The 23,677-nt window shown below is 36.1% G+C and overlaps 3 protein-coding genes across 3 annotated transcripts; 2 read left to right on the top strand and 1 right to left on the bottom strand.

The window, feature by feature from the left end:
• Nucleotides 1-5,890: 5,890 nt before the first annotated feature.
• LOC112512694 (E3 ubiquitin-protein ligase CIP8-like) lies at nt 5,891-7,451 on the bottom strand. Its single transcript, XM_025118794.1, has one exon. It carries the CDS (start codon nt 7,342-7,344, stop codon nt 6,037-6,039), a length of 1,308 nt encoding a protein of 435 aa, XP_024974562.1. The 5' UTR covers nt 7,345-7,451; the 3' UTR covers nt 5,891-6,036.
• Nucleotides 7,452-12,339: 4,888 nt separating this feature from the next.
• Nucleotides 12,340-15,041, top strand: LOC112513640 (pentatricopeptide repeat-containing protein At3g02330, mitochondrial). Its single transcript, XM_025119967.1, has one exon. It carries the CDS (start codon nt 12,340-12,342, stop codon nt 15,013-15,015), a length of 2,676 nt encoding a protein of 891 aa, XP_024975735.1. The 3' UTR covers nt 15,016-15,041.
• A 1,525-nt stretch (nt 15,042-16,566) lies between these two features.
• Nucleotides 16,567-22,240, top strand: LOC112513387 (amino acid transporter AVT6B-like). The gene is made up of 7 exons (XM_025119627.1): nt 16,567-16,742; nt 17,760-17,890; nt 18,032-18,504; nt 20,013-20,165; nt 20,254-20,457; nt 21,000-21,465; nt 22,037-22,240. Exons 3-7 carry the CDS (start codon nt 18,075-18,077, stop codon nt 22,173-22,175), a joined length of 1,392 nt encoding a protein of 463 aa, XP_024975395.1. The 5' UTR covers nt 16,567-16,742; nt 17,760-17,890; nt 18,032-18,074; the 3' UTR covers nt 22,176-22,240.
• The last annotated feature ends 1,437 nt before the right edge of the window (nt 22,241-23,677 follow it).

Raw genomic sequence — 23,677 nt, forward strand, 5'->3', positions numbered from 1 at the left:
AATTTCCGACAGAATTTAATTTTTATTTTAAAAAATTTAATTCCGTCGGAAATTTAAAAAAAATTGTTTTTTAAATTTTTTCCTAACAAAGGTATATATATATATATATATATATATATATATATATATATATATAAAGGTTTAATTAGTGTTAATTCAAAACAATTTCCGACAGATTTCCGACGGAATTTGATTTGTTTTTATTAAAAATTAAATTGCGTCGGAAATTGTTTTGGATTAACGCTAATTAATTTATTTAAAAAAATTAGACAAATTTTGCGACGGATTTGTGACGGTTTTGAATAAGTAAAAAATCCGTCAGAAATCCGTTACAAATCCGTCCCAAATCGGTTTTAACTAATTTTAATTTTTTTTTCCAAAAAATTCAGTGGGGGATTTGTGGGCGATCTGTGTCGGATATGGATAAACGTTGACTTTGTTTGACATTTTTGGGATCCGTCGGGAATATTTCCAACGGAATTTTCGCCAGAAAAATCCATCGGTGATACCTTTTTTTTAGTAGGGAACGACTAGTATTTTTGTCATGTTATGATTTCTGAATTTTGATTCTAATTTTCTAATCAATTAACTTGATATCTGACTCGTGACATCTTCACCATGCTTTGTACCCACACAGCCAAGCTTAGAAGAATCTCGAGGACTCGAAGCTGATTGACTACTCTCAAATCAACAAAGATATGCACCCTCGATTATAAACACCGGTAATCCTTTTTGATACTTACTTTGTCGTGCAAATATTGGATCACCCGTCACATAAAAGTACCCATATCGACTTCATACTTGTAATCATAAAATCTTTGCCCACTTAACCTACCAACATCATTAATACACAACACTTAGGGGTGTTTGGGATTGCTTATAAAAACAACTTATTCACTTATTCCGGTGTGACACCGGTAATAAGCACTTTTGAGTGTTTGGATAAACAACTTATACCAGTGCCAAACCGGTAATAAGAAGTTTTTAAAGAAGTTAAACCGTTCTGACTTATAATAAGTTGATAAGTGCTTTTGTAAAAAAACATAAGTTGTTTCAGATAAATACAAAATCAAACTATACAAACCCAGTATATCCCACCTGAAATTATAGGTACACCTCTTATTTAATTATTTGCTCAATAACTTTAGGAGTCTATTTGAGGTTATATCATAAAGAACCACATAAAAAAAAGATATATTTACTTTATAGCCACCGGACCAAATTTTCTTAGAAAATTGTCAAGAAATCGTAAGTCAACACTGCAAAACGCTTTTTCTTACGGTTTCATAAGCTGCAACATGGGGTTGTGGTTTTAGCAGCTCGCGAATTTGGTTTTAATTTGTGCTTAGACACAACGGACTACGATACCATAACTTGCGGTTTTCTAATGGTTTTTGCGCGGGCCCGTCAGATTTTGTTAGAAGCCGTAGAGAAAAGTGCCTTATAGTATTGACTTGCGGTTTCTCGGCTATTTTGTAAGAAAAATTTTAGGTGAATATAAAGTAAATGTTTTTTTTCCTTCAAGAGGTAACGTGTCTATTTGGTCCTCCATATATGAGGAATGAAAACACCATTATAACCAATGGCGGATCCAGGATTTTGGTTCAGTGGAGTCACCTTTAAGGTAAACTAAAGACCCGCAAAATCGTCCGATGTGTTTTTAACCTAATTACAACGTTTTCGAGGGAATTTTAAGGTTTTTTGGTTGATTTCGAGGGATTTTTTAGTGTTTTTGTCGATTTCGAATAACTTTTTTGGTTTTTTTGATTGATTTCAACGGATTTTTTTTGTTAGAGTAATGGTTTCGAGTGGGGTTGGGGGCCCATGGAAAAATGTAATAGAGGGAAGTGAAAGGTAAATCATGTAAAACCTAAATTTTAACCTATGATTTTTTTTTTGAGTTTTTGACTGGGATCCCTTCCCCCCTCATTTTTACCATTGCATCCGCCCCTGATTATAACGTAAAGATGAAAGATGAGGAGGCTCCTGCACCAAATGATGTTCCCTAATAATAATTACACATCAAATATGAGCTACAGTTTGTGATGAAATAAAATGTGGAGTGTAAAGTGGGGTTGCTGTGTTTTTGGATGCATATGGTATGGAATGGAGGGAAACCAATAACACATCCACTTGTACAGAAGTATTCACTACTAGTACTAGTACTAGTACTTTAAAGTACTTTGCTAACCATTCTTAAAACCCTTACACAAAATAAATAAATAAATATGCAATGAGAAATTGAACAAAATAGCATATATATACCTTACTAAATCACTTTTTAGTCATTTTTTCAATTGAATTACCATTTTAGGGCTGTTTGGTTGGTTTTTCATGAAGTTCTGTATGGATTTATCTGTTTTGTATATATTGAGAAAGTTTTTGTTTGGAGGGTTTTCTCATAGATGAAAGGAGAAAGTTTTTTAATTGGGAGCGATAGGTTTAGGAAAAACTTGGCTTTCTGCATAACACCCTCCCCCCTAAAAAAAAAGTTTACTGAATAAGCCACTTTTTATATCATTAAGCTGCTACCAAACAGTCATGTATAACTCACCAAATAAATTGAGTCCCATTAACCTCATTAAGCTGCTAACAAACAGGCACTTAGGCAGACTTTATGCAAGCATTTGCATAAACTCAGATTTTCTGAAAGATTAACTATTTTGGTCAATTTTCCATTTATATTTCTTTTAGAGCATTTAGTATAGCTTTTATATTTGTTTTAGAGCACTCAAGCTTATGAGGGTGCAGATGGTTGTGCATACAAGCAAAAGGATATTTGCTTGTTAACCCAGTATCCCACCACTAAAACGTAAAAAAGCCGGCTATATTTAGAGGGATACTATTCATAGCTTCTAAAAAATGGGGCTTTTAGAGTTTTGTGTTTTAGTGGGGATGAACCCATTTTTAGTGGTTTTTTAGAGACGTGGCTTGGAGTCTTGCAGATGGTCCAGTGTTTTTTCAAAATTGTGATTGTGGCTGAAAAGCGTATAAAAAAGCCTCCATTGTGGATGCTCTGGTTTTTCTTTCAATCTTTTTGCCAAGCTATTACCCTTCTTAAACACTTTTCACAAGTCAGGATCTTCACAGAAACAGTCATTCTACTAGTCAGTAAAGATCATCTTAAAAGAGCTGAATTCGACTGTTTGAATTTCTCAACTGAGATTTGGATAGACACAAATGTGGGGCATTTCTTAGAAATCAAGCTTCTACATTCTATCATTGGCTCTTTGTGTACAATAAGAGTCAAGTGAAGATAATGACAACCTTTTGTGATTCTTAAGTTTTTTAAGTATATATAAAGGTGAAGAAGAATCTAATGACACCTTTGTGTTTTTTTTTAAATCCCACTTCTCTTGTTTTGCTATCGTATGCATCCCAATCACTTTTTTCAATCATAATATATGTGGGTGGTCATACATGATCCTCCTAAATGTATTCTATCCCATGCATTTTTTTATTATATGTTTGAATATCAACCACGAGTGTGTGGATCATGCAAGAAATCGATTATTTTTAAGAAAACGAGAATGCAAAAAGTTACAAGATCATATATGATTACATGTGATATGAACACATAACTGATCCAACATGTCCAAGAGGGACGCTGGTGACTTGGTGAACGCGACCAAAAGGTCATCCGCTATATGTCGGTAAAGACAACATGTGTTGTATCATATGTGATTACGTATTCATGTCACATGTAATCATGTGTGAGTTTGGAACTTCTCTCCCTCGTTTGAACTTGACCCTATCAATTGCATACTTTTATTTTTATATTTCATCTAATTTTGACCGACTTATATATGATGATGGTCATTTTGGACAAGCACGGCAAAGGGATCCCGACCATTATTGATGGCCTGCGTTAAATGAAATAAAAGTGATATAGTCGATACAAGTGATCGATAAATTCTCTTTATCCGAATATATAACTAAAATATGTAAGAAAAACTATGAACTTGGTCTTTAAATCTTAACAAGACCCATAATTGGGCTGGTATCTTACAAAGCCCATTAACATCTATCATTCATGGCCCACAACTACGATGGGCCATTCCAAATATCCAACAACTACGTTTACACCAAAAGAGAGAACGAACAACTGGTCAAAGCGCTATATTTCATTCATTCGACCCATTTTGTGTACCTACGGTAGCAAATCTTAAAACCAACGGATACAGAAATACCTGTAATTTACGGCACTCGGCTGGGCCCGTGCTTGTGCTTTTCGAATACACTCGGATGCGGCCAAATTTTGTCGGGGATACAGACGGAGAAGCTAGTGAACACGTATTTACATTATGGCAAAATGCACTTTGCGTTTTTTTGGTAACTGTAGGTGTTCGGGTCAGCTTGTGCACAATTCTATTAATCCATGAGCCCTGAAGATAACAATTAGGAAAATCTCTTGTAGCACTCGAACTGGCGGCCTATAAGGAGCCTGAAGGCCTAGTCTTTAATTTTCGGTTGAGCTGACCCTCACTCCACTTTGTGTCATCGCATTTGTGTTTTATGTGGTGCAACAATTTGCCTACGCAATGTAAACCGTTCTTTGGAATTTTTTAATTTCTCCTAGTACATCTTTTCATATATCGAAAGTGAATTTGGTAGGCAGACAAGACTAGACTGGAGTGGACTAGACAGGTTGGCATGAACGAGACTGAGGTAGGTGGCTGAAAGAATTGTGAAAGGTTTTAGGATTTTAATTTAACAAAACTAATTTAGTAATTTATCAATCTTGTACCATCATCCTGGATTCTATTCCACCTATTTTGTTCTCCCACTTAGTATTGTCATGCCTCAGTCTATTGTCATGTCAAACGTAAACAGATTTTTTGTTCCGCATTTAACCTAAAAAATCATGAAAGCTCCTCATTTTTAATCATCCATCGAGTCATCAAAGAAACATAAACCATAAAGTTTTCAAGAACTCTCTCATTCTCCTTCGTGTTCATAATAGCCTTCATAATATAGAAACTCTCAAGACCAAATTAGGGGTCGTTTACCAAACACTTACAGGTAAAGTTTGACATTATCATTTACTTACCAGATAAGATTTTAGTACACCAAAATGGTATCGTATGCAACAATTTATCTGGTAAGCGCTTACCCTGGTAAGAGTCGTCGCTCACACTTACCGGGTAAGACTCTTGGTCCGTTTCTCGCTCTTACCGAGTAAGATTCTTGATCCTTACCATATTCATCCGGTAATGGTAAGAGTCGTCGCCCACACTTACCGGGTAAGACTTTTGTCCTTGTCTCGCTCTTACAGATAAGATTCTTGATCCTTACCATATTTATCCGGTAAGGTAATGTGACTTGGTATTCACTTACTCGAGTAAGCCACTTAGTCCAACAAACACCTAGTGTTACTAAGGGTCTGTTTGTTAGCAGCTTAATGAGCTTAATGGGACTCGCAACTTATTTGGTTAGCTATACATGACTATTTTGTAGTGACTTAATGATATCGAAAGTGGCTTATTCAATAAGCTTCTGGGGAGAGTTTTATGCAAAAAGCAAAGTTTTTACAAACATGCCCCTCCCAATTAAAAACACGCTTCTTCAGTCTATTAAAAAAACCTTCCAAACAAAAACTAACCCAATTTATAAAGACATATTGATCCACACAAACAACTTTATTTGTGCACAATTTAATAGAAAACGAACCAAACAACCCCTAAATTAAACCAAACTAAACCAAACCAAACATGCCAATGTATCCCACCCGAAGGTGGAGTCTCGGGGTCAAGGGTGAGATATAACCAGACCTCCACCCTAAAGAGTGGAGCGGCAGCACAGATTAATGCCCAAAAACTATAGGTCCATGGCGGTTTGTACGTTGGTAGAGAATGGGAAAGCATATAAATTGTACGGGAACGATGACAATGCAGGAACTTTGGTTTATTTTCATTAACAACATAAACATTTAACACAATGTTGAAAAAGGAAACTCCACATTCCACAACCTTAAAAAAAGAATGCAACAAACTTAACATCAAACTATTTACAGATATCATATGAAGTATTATAATGTCAAGGTGAAAGTTCAGAACCATACCCGACTACCAACTCGTTGTCGTTCACCCTGTTCTTGCTTCTCTCGTAATCAACATCATCCGTCGGCAACTCAAACCGACAAACAGGACACGTGTTACGAATACTCAACCATGGCACGATGCAGTCACCATGGTAATGGTGTCGGCATGGAAGCTGTGTCACTTTCTCCTCCATCGAAATCTCATCTTTACAAACTGCACAGATTACATGATCATGATCTTGATTATGAACAGGATCATGATCACCGTCTTTCGAATTGTTCGTTTTCAATACGACCGATGGAAGATTATCGATTATGGATTTAGCAGCCGGTGGGCTACCTCTTAAAGCTCTAACGGTTTCCACAAATTGACCGATTAAAGTATCGAATTCAGCTGTGTATACAAACCCTTCGTCTCCATTAGTTTCGAATTCAAGATCTCTTTCTAAGTTGTTAACAGCCAAAAGAATCTCCCATTCCAAAACCCCAACTGCAGAGTCTCCTTCTGATGAAATGTCAGATGAAACCGATATATCTTCGATCCTATCGATCACTGAACTCAACCCATCTCTATCATCAACCCTAGCAGTATCGAAAGTGGGACAATCCCAGAAATGTTCATGATTCATATCAGTGATTTGAATTCTTTCATCGTTTTGATCATTAACTTGACCTGGTTCGTCTGTACCAGAGTCGGATTCAGATTCGATTCCTACAACTCTTAGACCACCACCTTCAAACCCTAACCCTAGCTCCTCGATATTACTCGAAACAAAATCATCATCATGATCGTTAATCGCTTCAGAAACGCTAATTCCTTCATCGGTTCCGGAAACATGTTCGATTTCTCCACGAGAGTCGAACAAATCGGTAATGAAATCCATTTGGTCGTATTCTTCTTCATGACCGTATAAACAATCAGGGTAAACAGTTGAATCCGGACAATCGGATTCTGATTCTGATTCAGATCCAGATTCACATGAACAACAAGAACACGAATTCGAGTTTACCTGCGGATTGTGATGATGATGATGAGAAGGGACGAAAAACGATGAATTTAGAGGTGAAAACGGATCGAAATTGAAGGTGTAAGGAAGAACATCCCCTTCGTCGACGTTCACAAGATCATCGTCGTCGTCTTCTTCTTCTTCTTCTTCAACCAAACTAGAACAGTTAGTTATGGAATTATCTAGGGTTTGTTGAGATGACGAAATTGTTTCATCTTCTTCTTCTTCTTCGAGTACCTGGTGTTGTGGCGTATTGGGTTGTAGAGATAAAGCTTGGATATTCGACATGTCTGCCATTAACAGAGCTGGATCAAAAGATGGAAGGAGATGAAGAGGATTTTGGACGAAAATGATGAGGAAGACTTCGTTGCTCCTTCGCACACGCTCTTTGACAAATGGTTCCACACTCTCTTCCCTTTTCTCTTTTTCTTCGTCCTATTTTTGCCCACAGATTTCCAAGTAATTTGCTTCTAGAAGTTTATTTAGATTTTATCAACACTTTCATTCGTAACTTATTTCACCACTTTGTAAATTGAATGAAAAAATAACGTATTTTAATTTAATTTTTATTTTAGATAATATATTTTTAAAATTTATGTTTTAATATATAAGATGTAAAACTTTAAATATTTAAGTATCTGAATAATCTGGTGAAACATTAACTGATTACAATGTTGATGTGACAGTTTTGTATAAATAATGGGATGTACTTGGAGTCACAAATGCATGAGTAAGGGGCCGTTTACCCAAATGCTTACTCAGTAAATGCTTACCAGTAGAAATCAACATTTATAATTTATTTTTATCGGATAAGATTATATTACATCAAAACGGTATCCTATGCAACAATTTACCCGGTAAGCGCTTACCCGGGTAAGAGTCGTCACCCTCACTTACCGGGTAAGACTCTCCATCATAATTATCGCTCTTACCACATAAGATTATTGGCCCTTGCTATGTTAATCTAGTGAGAATAATTGTCCTGTAAGCACTTACCGACAAATGTTTAGTAAACGGCCCCTAAGTAATTCTGAGTATTTATGGTGGGTGTTGTTTTTTTTTTTTTTTAATTAACCTGGATATCTAACCCGCTATACAAACCGACTAATCCCAGGGCGACCACCTGCTTTGCAGATAGCCCGGAGTCACCGCATTTGAACCTCCGAAGCCACAAGGGGATTTTTGTTCCTGTTGGATTTGAACCTTGGACCTCCTGGTACTTTTGACCTTTGGAGTCAAGCTCAAACCAATCAGGCATCACCCTTGTAGTTATGGTGGGTGCTGTTTGATTTAATGTTGATGATCAAATGTCAAAGATCATCAGGAGAAACACTCAAATATCAAAGTTCAGTTTCTAAAGGACTGATAAATTATTTGCAATTGAGCCAACTTTTACTTTAATGAGCTATAGGTTTGTTCCTCTGTAGAAACTAAAACATATCCAATCCACTCATCTTCTAATCAGGTCGTTAGGTGTATCAGGGAAATCAGAAAGAGACTGATAAATTATTCCCCAAAATAAATTTCTGACTTGTTATACTATAGTTCTAGAACTCAAGTTAATCCCCAAATTCTGTATATAGCTTTAGAACTCAAGTTATGACCATAATGCAGTTGATTTATTACACGAGAAAGTGACGTAAATTGTATAAATGAGTTGCGAATGGATATAAATGTTTTTGCAGTTTTTGTGTGATTTGCTTATAACTCGTGGTGGATTAATAGATGATGGTAATATGAAAATCAAGGAGCAAGTTGTTATATTTATTAACATATTAGCACACCACACTAATAATAGGACCATCTAAGTTAGGTTCATCAGAAGGTTTTACGCTACAATCTATAATTTGCTATATCAGCAAACCATGGTGGCTCTGTTTGTTGTAACATCACAATTCTTTCAACAGGGAAGGTTTCAATAATGTTTCCTTCTCCTATCTCAGGTTTCTCTAACTTAGATAAATGATCTGTTACTTGGTTGTCGTATAGGTCGGGGGAAAACAATAAATCGGTATGTTCATCGAGTACTGCGTGCTATATTGCATTTGGGAGATGTGTTGCTTGTCAAACCAACTTCTATAGAAGATAGTTGTACGGTGTTACAGTGAACTTTCAGTAACAAGTTGTTAATGCTAACTCTCAGCGTGGTTAAGGTTAAGGTTGGCCATTTTGTTGTGTTATGTATATAATATTGTTTAGGTTGAGGTTGGCCATTTTGTTGTGTATGTATATGATAGTTACAATATACATGGTTTTGATACTTCAATATCTCAACAATATCATGGTGCATTTTTTTTTATCAACCTGGATATCCAACCCGCTATGCGAGCCGACTAATCTCAGGGCGACTACCTGCTTTGCAGATAGCCTGGAGTCACCGCATTTGAACGTGGCCACAAGGAGATTTTTATTCCTCATTGGATTTGAACCTGAGACCTCCTGGTACTTTTGACTTTTTGAGTCAAACTCAAACCAATCAGGCACCACCCTTGTGGTTATCATGGTGCATATTAATTTCATAAGCCTTGATCCATGTGCTAAATCCTCTGAATCTACAATTTTCCATTTTTCTAAAATTAAAATAAATCAACTTGTTTTTCATGCATACGTCAAATAATGGAATATGTAGTTTTGAGTATTCTTATCGTGTTTCTTGCAAATGCTTTTAATTATGTTTGAGATTGTTTAAACGGAAACGTCGGAATTTATATTTTAGTTATAAGTTGTAAAACTACAAACTACTAATGCATAAGTCGTTTTTTAAAAACACTATTATCGGGCTATTTCATTTCAAAAGCTTTGACCAGTGGAACATATCAACTTTAAATTTAGATGATATTTGGTTCTTGATTTAAAATCACAATAAACTATAAAACTTGCATGAAGATGGATGAAGAATAAAACAAAACAAGATCGTTGTTTCGGGTTCTTGATTTCAGAATCAAAATGTCTCGTGCTGCATTTATCAATGAATTCCAGAGGAAAAAAAAAAGCTACCCATTTCATTTATCAATCGTTGGCATTGTTTGAAATTGGGGTTTCTTTTTTCTATATGAGAGTTCTATGGGTTACAATCATGTGTTGTCTGTTAAACATGGAAGATGCACGCTTTGTGTTTGATGAAATGCCAAGGTGTTGTGTTGATGTGTCATGGACATTTTGTATTGTAGTATACATATATAAACATCATCAACAATGTTGAATCCATGTTCTAAACCACTATTTTCCAAATTTCTTCTAGACAATGGAAAAATAGCAACAGAATTCATCATGCAGTCAAAGGAAAAATAGCCAACAAGTAAGTCTACCACATAGAATGCATCTTCTTGGTTAACCACGGGTTATGCTTCCTTCCAAATGAACTTGCATTCAAAGTTATGCAAGTATGTCTCAATAGATTAAACAGAGGACGCTTGTTGTTGGTGTAAGCCAACAACTGAACTAATAGAAATTATCAAGCGGAGAAAACCATAGAAAATAGGATGTGGCAAATCCATGTACTGAGTGTTTGTATTTTGGCCATTGATGTGCATGCTTTGTTTCTTTCAATAATCATTGATTCATTACAAGGGCAAGCTATTTGCTCATTTGTGAACCTGAAAATGTGTTTACACAGGTTTGAGTCAAGGTTATTGATTTGTGTTGTTTCGAGTCAAGGAGTTGCTAGTGCTAGTAACGGCTTTCATGTCGGATTTAGATCAAAACCTAAAGCTAAATCAGAAAAATCGTGATGCTTTCCTCACCTCCTGCTTGCGGTTGGGGTTGATCACGAGTTAGGTTGATCGGGTTGAAGACATTTGAACAACCCAACCCAATGCTTGCGGTTTGGAAAAATCTTAACCCAACCCAATCCAAACCAAAGTGTAACCCAACCCACACCCGTACGGGTTGGTCGGGTTGATACTTTAGTATATTAAAATATTCTTCAAACCTTGAATATGTTATTTCTCTACTCATAATTTCTTTTTCATCATCAACCATTTGATACAACTTATCCATATTTCTTACGTACATCACATTCAGTTAATTTTCTCAATTTACATATATATGTCCACAGTTACTGAACATATATGAATGAGTTATATAGAGATATGAATAGATTGAAAATATGTATATATGAAAAGCATACATGATAGTGTAATTGTCTAATGTATATATTAATAAAAATTCAACAATTATATTAAATCCAAGAAATAAAAGGATATCGGGTTCATCGGGTTGGGTTGAGTTCAAATAATAATAACCCAATATCAACCCAACACCTACGGTTTGACAATTTTTCAACTCGATTAGACATCGGGTTGCTTCAGGTTGAGTTATTTTGCATTGAGTTAGATTGATCGGGTTGGTCGGGTTTTTAGCACCCCTAATAAGGGGTCGTAGTGACGAACAAGGAGGGTGATCAGAGTTGGGGTCAGTTAACAATCAAACGTAGCAGTCACTAGCATGGGGATCTAAACCGTCAGAAAAGTACAACCACATGACCCATTTCGTTAATTTTTCAAAGGGTGTTATGGTTTGCACCCCATTATTTAGATTTTATATGTTTTGACTTTCAACCTCACCTACCCATCATTATTTTTCTTAGATTTCCTACGCTACCTACCCATCATTATCTTTTTTTTAGTTTTCCTATCTTTAAAAGAAATCTTGAATTCCTCAATTTCTTTCTTGAATTTTGCTTTAACATTAATATCTAATAACTGGTTTTTTTTAATTATTAATTAAACACATAAAACTCCAAGTGACCAATTGATTGTTTGAGTCCACCTTTTACTTAATTAACTACATCTCCAATTCCTTTAAAATAAAACAAAATTTCCAAATCAAAAAAAAAATTACATTTAATACCAACAACTTTTTTATTCTGAAGATTTAAAATATTAATTATATTACTAAAATATTCAATTATATATTTCTCTCTCTTCTTTCCATTTATATATTGGTTCGTTAAAGATAAATATTTTGAGAAAATAAATTAGAGTTTTTAGAGAATTATCTAAACTTGAAGAAAAATAATAATATTTAATTAAAATAAGAATTATTAACTAATATTAAATGTATAAAATATTAAAAAAAATTAAAATAAATAAAGGGTATTATTAAACAATAATTACAAGTAAATAAATAAAGTGTATTATTGAACAATGATTACAAGTTAAAAAAAAACGTGTAATAGGAATATTATGACGGAGTGTAATTCAAAATAGAGACCCAATACATTAATTTCATTCCAAAAAGGATTTATACAAAGAATGATAACGGTCTAAACCGCCCAATGAATGACTTCAAATGTTCAAGCCACTCATCCATTCTCACCTCTGCTTCACAAGAATCATCATTCCATTTTCCCCCAAACAATACTCTACCCAGATACATACTGTTGGTAGCTTCTTCAATCCCAAACCCTTGACCAGTTTCGTGAAAAGAACATTCTCTCACATATACCAACAATGTTCACATCAAAAGGCCCTCGATCATGGAAAAGAAGCACATGCTCATATGATTGTATCCGGGTTTCTACCTACTGTCTTTGTTACGAATTGTTTGATCCAGATGTATATCAAATGTTCCAACTTGGAGTATGCCCATAAGGTGTTTGATAGAATGCCTCAAAGAGACACGGTTTCTTGGAACGCCATGGTTTTTGGGTATGCTGGGAGTGGGTGCATGAGCATGGCTCAGATGATGTTTAATTTGATGCCTCAAAGAGATGTGGTTTCGTGGAATTCTTTGATTTCAGGGTACTTACAGAATGGTAGTTGTTGGAAATCGATCGAAGTTTTTATGCAGATCCAAAGAGAGGGTGTGGGGTTGGATGCGACCACATTTGCTGTGGTTTTGAAGGCGTGTTTGGGCTTGGAGGATTATGGATTAGGGGTTCAGATTCATGGACTTGTTGTTCGGATGGGGTTTGTTCATGATGTGGTGGCTGGGAGTGCAACTGTAGATATGTATGCGAAATGTAAGAAACTGAAGGAATCTTTAAGCTTTTTTGATGAAATGCCCGTGAAGAATTGGGTTTCTTGGAGTGCTTTGATTGCTGGTTGTGTTCAAAATGATGAGTTCTTGGGTGGTTTGAAACTATTTAAGAATATGCAAAAGAACGGGTTTGGAGTTAGCCAATCGACTTATGCTAGTGTTTTCCGGTCATGTGCAGGCTTATCTGCGTTAAGATTCGGTTCTCAATTACATGCCCATTCCTTAAAGATGAATTTCGGTTCCGATACTATAGTAGGAACTGCAACTTTGGATATGTATGCAAAATGTGGCAGGTTATGTGATGCCAAAACTCTATTTCGCACGTTATCAATCCATAATCGACAATCGTATAACGCCATTATAATAGGCTGTGCTCGTGTTGATCAAGGATTTAAAGCTTTGCAGCTGTTTCATGATCTGATCAACACTGATCTTGGTTTTGATGACATTACTTTATCAGGTGCGTTTAGTGCGTGTGCAGTGATCAAAGCGTATATGTTTGGCGTGCAATTACATGGGTTAACGATTAAGAGTATGTTCTGCTCTAATGTTTGTGTCGAGAATGCGATTCTTGATATGTATGGAAAGTGTGGAGCTTTGTGTGAAGCACGTTGGGTGTTTGACGAGATGGAAATAAGAGATGCGGTTTCTTGGAATGCAATTATTGCCGCTTATGAGCAAAATGGAAACGTAGATGAAACGCTTCATCTGCTTGTTTGGATGCTAAGTTCGGGTATGGAACCTGATGAATTCACTTTCGGTAGTGTCTTGAAAGCTTGTGCTGGTCTACAAGTATTAAATTACGGGATGGAAATTCACGGAAGGATCTTGAAATCAGGGATGGGTTTGGAGCCGTTTGTTGGGAGCACGCTCGTAGATATGTATTGTAAATGTGCGAAAGTTGAAGATGCGGAGAAGCTTCATGAACGAATGAAGGAACAAACAATGGTTTCTTGGAACGCAATCATTTCGGGGTTTTCAAATCAAGAAGAAGGCGAATTAGCCCAAAGATTCTTTTCTCAAATGTTGGAAACGGGAACGAAGCCTGATAACTTCACGTTTGCAACAGTTCTCGACACTTGTGCGAATCTGGCGACCGTCAATCTCGGAAGACAAGTTCATGCCCAAATCATCAAACAAGAAATGCAATCCGACGTGTTCATTTGCAGCACTCTTGTCGACATGTACTCGAAATGTGGCAACATGCAAGATTCAAGATTGATGTTTGAGAAATCCCCAAATCGTGATTTCGTCACATGGAACGCCATGATCTGTGGATACGCTCACCACGGACTCGGAAACGATGCTATAACTCTTTTCGAATCCATGAAACTCAACAACGTGAAGCCAAACCACGCCACTTTCGTGTCGGTCCTTCGAGCATGCGCACACGTGGGGCTTGTCGAAAAAGGTTTGCAATACTTTAACACAATGCTTAGTGACTATGGATTAAAACCTCAATTAGAACACTATGCATGCATGGTTGATATCTTAGGCCGTTCGGGTCAAGTCAACAAGGCCTTAAAGCTTATAAACGAAATGCCCGTTGAAGCTGATGATGTTATTTGGAGATCACTTCTCGGGATTTGCAAGTTACAAAGGAATGTGGACGTGGCCGAAGAGGCCGCAAGTTCGCTTCTTCGGCTGGATCCACAAGACTCTAGTGCATATGTACTTTTAGCCAATATTTATGCTGATGTTGGTATGTGGGAAGAGATGTCAAAGATTAGAAAGAAAATGAGAAATATTGGGTTGAAGAAAGAACCAGGTTGTAGTTGGATTGAAGTGAAGTCTGAGTTGCACATGTTTACTATTGGGGATAAAGCTCATCCTAGATGCAAAGACATCTATGAGAAGTTGGATGAGTTAACAAGGGAGATGGCATTCAATGATGAGGAGGTACAAGAAGAACAACAAGATTTACGGTTTGTCTTCACGGAAACAACTGCTCTACTTTTTGGGATAGAGGACATGTCTGTATATTGATTTTTGCATTCAATAATGAGGAGGTATAAGAAGACAGTCTGTCTTCATGGAAACAAATTCTCTACTTTTTAGGATAGATGACATGTCACCATACTGATTTTTGCATTTAATGATGATGAGGTATCATAGTTGCAAGAAGTGCAGTTTGTCTTCACACAAACAATTGTTCTACTCTTTGGGATAGAGGACGTGTTTGAGTATTTATTTTTGCATTTAATGATGAGGAGGTATTAGAAGAACTGCAAGAAGTGCGGTTTGTCTTCACGGAAATAGTTGTTCTACTCTTTGGGATAGAGAGAGTATTTGTGTACTAATTTTTGCATCTAATAGTGAGGTGGTATTAGAAGGACTGCAAAAGTGCAATTTGTCTTCAAGGAAACATGGAAACAACTGCCTACTTTTTGGGATAGATGATATGGCTGCAAATTGATTTTTGCTTTAATGATGAGGTGGTATTAGAAGAACTACAAGAAGTGCAGTTTGTCTTCACGAAAACAGTTGTTCTATTCTTTGGGATAAAGGACATGTTTGTGTACTGATATTTGCATTTAATGATGAGGAGATATTAGAAGATCTGCAAGAAGTGCAGTATTACTTCATGGAAACAGTTGTTCTACTCTTGGGATAGAGAACAAGTTTGCATACTGATGTTTGCATTTAATGATGTGGAGGTATCAAGTTATGTGGTTGATACTGATTTTATATACAAGTTCAACTCCTAAGTATGAATTTCTTTGACCGAATAAAATAGTTGATTGGATGCAATTTTTCGTTTACTCGGGTAGAGGTTGGGCTTGCTTACATTTTGGGTATGTTTGTTTGCATCTTAATGAGCTTAATAGGACTCACAACTTATTCGGTCAGCTATATATGGTTGTTTGGTAGTGACTTAATGATATAAAAAATGGTTTATTCATTAAGCTTTTAGTGGGGAGCTTTATACAAAAAGTTAAGTTTTTTTTCCTTAATATGTCAATTCCAATCAAAAAACACGCTCCTTCAATCTATGGAAAACCTCTCCCAAACAAAAACCTTTCCAATCTATACATACATGCATTATGTATCTAGATGTGTGCATGCATAATTGAAATTGAAGTTTTTAATTGAATGTAGATGGAAGGAGGAACCAGGCTGTTGTAACTTCTATTGAGTTATGTTGAGCGCATGCCGTTCATTGAATTATGTTAAGTTGATTAAGTTATCGCTTCATCCCATAAAACCGTGAGAATCAGGTGATCAGGTTGACGGTTTTTCTTAAAAACAACGTGCTCAGTGATTGTCTGTATTATATCATTATTGCATGGAGATATACTGATCAGCAATTTTTTTCCGAACAGAGAGGAAATTGCGGTGCAGATAACTTTGCAGATCAATCTCCGCCCATAAAAAATGGTTCTGTTGATGAGGGTAATATTGTTTTTGCCCCAGCACTGCTGACAAATGTACAGAACTTGGTAGAATCTGACTTGAATGGCTTGCTGGCTTCAAAGCAACAGATCATGGCGCTGCTCGAGCAGTTTCCATGGATGTACCATTGCAGCAAAGTACATTTGAGGCCGAGCCTACCCACACTTCTCAGGGATCTTTTCCTGACGTTGAGCTCTTGGCTTCCCAATCACGAACACAACCTTGGAATGCCAGGCCTGTTTCGAGTGAGGGTGCTATTCATTGCGGCACTCCAAGTGAGATGGAAGAATTGAAGATGCAAAGGGATTAAGCTAGATGAGGTGAGCATCTGCTTTAATTTCTTAGATTCATCATATTTTGAGTTCGGATATAGGATATGTTAAGAGTTCCATATCGGTACACTTGGACCTATTTTTCCCACTATGTGTTGGAACCTCCATCCTCTCCTCAAGCGTTTAGCCCCCACTCAACACTTTGAGACAATAGTCTTTGTTACTTTGACCTATTTCCCCCAATATATCTTGGAATCTCCATTCTCTTCTCAAGGGTTCCACATATTCGCACAGGATAATACTTGTTAGCCATCACGACAATTGTTTCTTATGTCAGCCACGTAGGTGGCCGCTATGTGATTGCTTTTGTTGGACATTAAATTACTTTGTTTCATTAAATTACTCCCGTTATCCTAAAATAAGTGTCTATAATAACAAAAATGTACACCGTTTCAGAAATATAATCATTACAGTTTTTGTTAACTGAATGGCAATTTTTCTTTTACACACGGTTTTATAAATGTATAATTATTCCACTGAAAAATTTCTCCATCTCATCAACCCTTAAATGTTTGTGCATCAAAATGAAGGGTAGAATTGGAAATAAGCAGGTCCCTCGAAAATAAACTTTAGTTTCATAACTTAACTTGTCATTTCGTCCTTGCTCATTCCTGTTTGGATTTGAACCAGCGTAGACATATTGTATTTAAATATTTGTTATATTGATATTTGGAGTCAATATTTACCTCTACTTTATGTTAGATATTATATTAGTACTACTAGGGGTGTGCATCGGGCGGGTTCGGGTGGAAAAATCAAAAACCCGATCGGATTTCATATATGGAAATCAAGCCCTGATTTTTGGATTTTGGATTTCGGATTGCTTCGAGTTCGGGTTTAATTATAGGCCAAATCATAATAAAATTGACTACTTGAGACTTTAATTACAATAATTAAAACTTTTGGACTAAACTTGCACATAATAAATACTTTTGGGGTAAATTTTTAATTTAGTCGAACTTGTATCGAGACCTTTCATATGTAACAGTTAATATTGTTTTTCAGGGCACCGTCGTCAACCGCCGGTCAGGAGAAAATCGACATTGTTGATTGATGTTTTCGTAGATCTTGAAGATCTCATGTTTTTCCCCTTGCTGATTGCATCCATTCAAATCGATTGGTTTCTAGAATTCCAGGTAAAATCTCGATGTGTGTTTTTGGTACTTAATTTGATTACGGATTTTCATGAGCATTTGTGTTCGAGATGATGCTAGGGCAATTCAGAAATTGAGCATTTGGGAAAATGCTAATTTTAATCGTAATTGTTTTGAATTCAGCCTAAGAAGATTGTGTTCTAAGAAATCGAAATCTGATTACCGAATGACGATTGAAATCAGAAACCCTAGCAACGAGAATAGATCGAGAAATAGGAAGCAAGTAATTGTTGATGATAAAGTACCATTGTTGCCCACTAAGAAAGAGGAAGATGGTGGTCTTGAAGAATTTGATGGAGCTTCATTTACTGGTGCAGTATTTAATTTATCAACTACAATTGTGGGTGCTGGGATAATGGCCTTACCTGCAACCATGAAAGTTTTGGGTCTTATACCTGGAATTGCTTTGATTATTATTATGGCATTTCTAACAGAATCGTCAATTGATCTTCTGATTCGATTCAGTAGGGCTAGGAAATCAGTTTCTTATGGAGGTCTCATGGAGGATGAATTTGGTAAAGTTGGTAGAATCTTGCTGCAAGTTTGTGTGCTAGTTAACAACATTGGCGTTCTTGTTGTCTACATGATTATCATAGGTATAACTCATTAAGTTCGGGTGCGTATGTTACACAGGACAAACTTGTTTGGTGGACTGATAGAGATTTACCGAAATAAGTGGAACGAATACCGGATGGATGAGACAAGATTGGTAAATTACTAAATTACCCATATCAAATCAAAAAGTGTTTCACAAATCTTTCACCTGTGTAACTCATTCTTGCCTGTCCGGTCCAGTTAGCCTACAGAATGCACGGATGAAATAATTGTGCAAGGTTTTAGAGTTTTAATTGGATGGTAATTTAGTAATTTACTAATCTTGTCCTATCCTCATGATTTTTGTTCCACTTGTTTTGGTGTTTTTGTCCCACCTAGGGCATGTTTATTAGCAGCTTAATGGGACTCGCAACTTATTCGTCAGCCATACATGAATGTTTGGTAGTGACTTAATGATATAGAAAGTGGCTTATCCAGTAAGTTTTTAGGGGAGAGCTTTATGCAGAAAGCCAGGTTTTTTCCAAAATCTGTCCCTCCTTATTTAGAAACACATTTTTTCCATCTAAGAAAAAGTACTCCCAAACAAAAACCTTCTCAATTTATGCAGACAGATTAATCCAGACATACAACGTTTTACCCATACAGGACTTAATAGAAAACCAACCAAAAAGACCCTTAGTCCTGTCATGTCCTAGTCTAATATCCCTGGGTGAAAGAATTATGCAAGGTTGTAGGTAGGGCCGTCCCTGGGGGAGGGCGGCACGGGCGCACGCCCAGGGCCCAAAAATATCAGGGGCCCAAATTTTCCCCTTAAAATATATAGTAGTCTAAAAGAATTTAAAAATTCTTACTTTTTATAAAAAATTATCAACCATAGTTTATATACTCTTGGTTTAAAATTACCTAATAAGAAGCACGTAAATTTAAGTACACTTTTATATATCTATAATAAAGATAAATAAGATTTTATTACTCAGTAAATTATTAGCATTTCTTGTACTCAATTTTATACTAATGAAAAACATCTATTGAATTTTTTTTTTTGTATTTACCGAAGGTCACTACAAGAAAAGTGAGCTTTGACGATGGACCTTTTAGCGATGACATGTGTCGCAAGTTATAGCGACAACATGTTTTTGTTATATATTATTTTCAATGATAAACGGACTTTTAGCGACAACAAAAGTCGTTGCTAAAAGCCTTGTTTCTTGCAGTAGGGCCCCTGTTTTTATGTTCGTCCAGGGCCTAAAAAATGTCAGGAACGGGCCTGGTTGTAGGGTTTTAAATTTTACATGACTAGTTTAGTAATTTACCAACATTGTCCATCTTCATGATATTTGTGTCGCCTACTTTGGTGGGACAAAAAAATGATATTCTACTCAGTCCTATCCTGTTAGAGGCTAATGTCGCACCAAATATGGTACAACATGTTTTTGTCTTGTTAGTCCTGTCTGTCCAGCCCCATGTACCAAATGCACCTTTGGAGGGATAATTTCAAGATTACTAGTTTACCCTTAATTTGATATGCTTTGTTTCGAATAACACTTAGGGGACGTGCTTTCTGGAATAAATTCAAACGGAATTCACCATGCTGGTGTCTTGCAAGAATGGTTTGGCGAACACTGGTGGAATGGTCGTTTTTTCATTCTTCTTGTAACCACCCTTTTTGTATTTGCTCCTTTGGCAGGTCTTAAGCGCATAGGTTGGTCTTAATCTTTTGTTGCAATGTCAGTTTTCGCTTATCTTTATTGCAAAGATCTTTTATACGATCTTTTCTTGAATACTTGCAGATTCACTGAGATATACGTCTGCGCTATCGATGGCACTAGCCGTTGTCTTTCTTGTTATCATTGCAGGAATCACGATCTTCAAGTTGATGATCGGAAGCATTATGATGCCTAGGCTTTTTCCTCAAGTTGTCGATTTTGCATCTGTCTTTAATCTCTTCACCGTTGTTCCCATTCTTGTCACGGCTTACATTTGCCACTACAACGGTATGCAAGCTAACTTCTAAACAATAAACATTATTGATGATAATGATGACTATAAGAATATGTAGAACCCTAGATTATTCTCTAAAAGAGCCCTCTAGGAGAGAATGGAGGTTCCAACATATATAGAGAAGAAATGGCCAAGTCCAGAAATGTTGGACCCCAACATCGCAACATGCCCCTTCCAACGGAGGCTAAGAAGACAAATTGTCTCAGAGGGTCAAGTCCCTAGAGTGGTAGACATTGACTCTGATGCCATATGAGAGTATGTGGAACTCCATTAGATTACTCTTCAAAAGAGCACTCTGGACTCAATCCACCCCCTTCAAAGGAGGTTAGACAGACACTGATTGTCTCAGAGTGTCGAGTCCCTATAATGGTAGATATTGGCTCTGATACCTTGTGAGCGTATGTGGATCCCCATTAAATTACTCCATTTAGGAGAGAATGGAGGTTCCAATATATACCGAGGAGAAATGATCCAAGTCTGGGTGATGTAGGACTCCAACAATGCCTAATCTTGAGTTAACTTTTGAAATTGACAGTTCACTCGATAGACAATGAGCTTGAAGATCATACGCAGATAAAAGCAGTCGTACGCGCTTCACTTATTCTTTGTTCAACCGTATATATAATGACTAGCCTCTTCGGGTTCCTCTTATTTGGCGATGGAACCCTTGATGATGTGCTAACCAATTTTGACACCGATCTTGGAGTCCCATATAGCTTGTTGCTTAATGATATTGTTCGTGTTAGTTATGCTGCCCACCTTATACTGGTTTTTCCGATTGTTTTCTTTCCGTTAAGACTGAATATGGATGGGCTACTTTTTCCGAATAAGAGGCCTCTAATTTTGGATAACATGAGGTTTGCATCGGTCACTATTGGACTCATGGTTCTCGTGTTTTTGGGTGCGAATTTTATACCGAGCATTTGGGTCGCTTTTGAGTTCACCGGAGCGACTGCGGCTGTTTGTATCGGCTTCATCTTTCCTTCTGCCATCACTCTTCGGTAAGTTGCCTTCATTTAGTCAAAAGTCGAACCATATTACTAGGGCCAATCAACCAATCTCTAGGTTTCTTCAATCTTGATCTAGTCGGTTTACACTTTAAGGTAGAGGTCAGATCTGTATACAACCCAACTCTCCCAAAACCCACATGAGGGTGGGATTGTTTTGGAAAAAGGACAGTACCTCAGCCAAATTTATTAAGAAATAATCTCGACATTTTTTACAGTAACGACTAGAGATGCACTAAAAAGACCTAGAACTGAAGCCCGACAAAAGAAATCTTGTCCGAGTAAGCCCTGTCCCAACTCCCAAGCCATGCCTAAAAGCCCGATTAAGCTTAGATTTTATGTCTTTTTGTGATGGCAATTGGAATGATATTAACTCCAAGACCTGGTTAAAGCCCGAAAATTTGTTGAAAGCCCGGTCCAAGGCCTGAAAAATCCAGGTGAAGCCCAATCAAACGAACCGTTGTGCACAAATTCGAGACCAAAAAACCATATATTAGGCGTTGTGCATCTCTACTCTAGTAGCGACTGATATCTGATAAATCTAAATTGTTTTGGTATACATTAGGGATTGTTACGGCATTGCAAGTAAGAAGGACAAGATCTTGTGCGTTTTCATGATTGCTCTTGCTGCTTTTTCAAACCTTATGGCCGTCTACAGTAATGCGTCGGCTTTGCTCAGTAATAACGGCTCACCACCCGAATGATAACGATCGACTAAAACCTTATCACATATTACTTTTTGAAGATTTCAGGTGTAAATTTGTATACATCTCGGCTCAAATCAAATATTACTAAATCTGATTCTATTTTATTACTATTTTGACCACTTTATTTGAATCGGATATTCGATATTTCGCCTCGTTGAATAAAATGTTGTCGTCTTAAAATTCACCGTTTCTGTCTTAGTCATCAATTACGTAAAGTCACATCATTCGTTTATTGAACCTAAAAAACCAAAACATCAATTAAATAAATTTATGTTATGTTTTTTCTACAAAAACACTTATCAACTTATTATAAACCAGAAGAGTTTAACTTTTTCAAAAACTCCTTATTACCGGTTTGGCACCGGTATAAGTTGTTTATTCAAACACTCAAAAATGTTTATTACCGGTGCCACATCGAAATAAATCAATAAGTTATTTTTGTAAGCAATCTCAAACACATCCTAAATAAAACAATGATATGTCTTCATTTTTTTATTAAAAAAAACAACCTTTTTTATATTACCAAACTACATGTTAAATTCAATATAATAATAATATTGTTAGACCCTTATGAATTATAAACAGGTTTATTCAACAATTATCTGGATGGATTAAAAATCGGGGAAACTGTGACTTAAAAATTGTTTTCCTACCTATTTGATTTGAGGCAAGCAAACCATGATATGTAACATTTTTTTGGGTTGAAATGATGTAAGTAACCAATTTTTAAAAGTATTATGATTTATTTATTAAAAAACATATATAAGGGTGAATTTTTTTTTTTTGTAAATAACTATGACTTTGTAAGTTGCACGATATTAATTATTTTATTTTATTTACAATCTTTTAATTACATATTTTAAAAATATTAGAATAACCCAAGAAATTTGAAATACTATTTTTTGTAAAAGCGATTACATTTTTCAAGTTATTTTATAAATATCTCATTCATTTCAAATCATTATACTTTTTGCGTCGTTTCATATCTAATATTGCAATTACCCAAAATAGTTCAAAATTTCACCAAAAGTTGTATGGTTTACATAAATTAGGGATCGTTTACCAAACACTTACCCGGTAAGTGCTTACTGGTAAAATTTAACATTATTATTTACTTACCGTATATTTTAGTCCATCAAAACGACATATATGCAACAACTTATCCGGTAAGCGCTTACCGTGCTAAGAGTCATCGCCCTCACTTACCGGGTAAGACTCTTGGTCATTGTCTCACTTTTACCGGATAAGATTCTTGGTCTTTACCATATTCATCCGGTGAGGTAATGTTACTTGGTAAGCGCTTACCCGGTTAAGCGTTTGGTAAACGGCCCATTAATGATTAAAGTCTTTAAAACTAACACATTATAATTAACGGTGTAATTAAGAGAGACTATATCCTTGATAAAAATAAAACTAATGCATTGTAAATATCTTTTAATTATCATATAAATATTTACTCATGAAAATAACTTTTAAATTATACAATTTTAAAAATATCA

This window comes from Cynara cardunculus, assembly GCF_001531365.2.
Source record: "Cynara cardunculus var. scolymus isolate 2C chromosome LG 5, CcrdV1, whole genome shotgun sequence".
NCBI classification, from domain to species: Eukaryota; Viridiplantae; Streptophyta; class Magnoliopsida; order Asterales; family Asteraceae; genus Cynara; species Cynara cardunculus.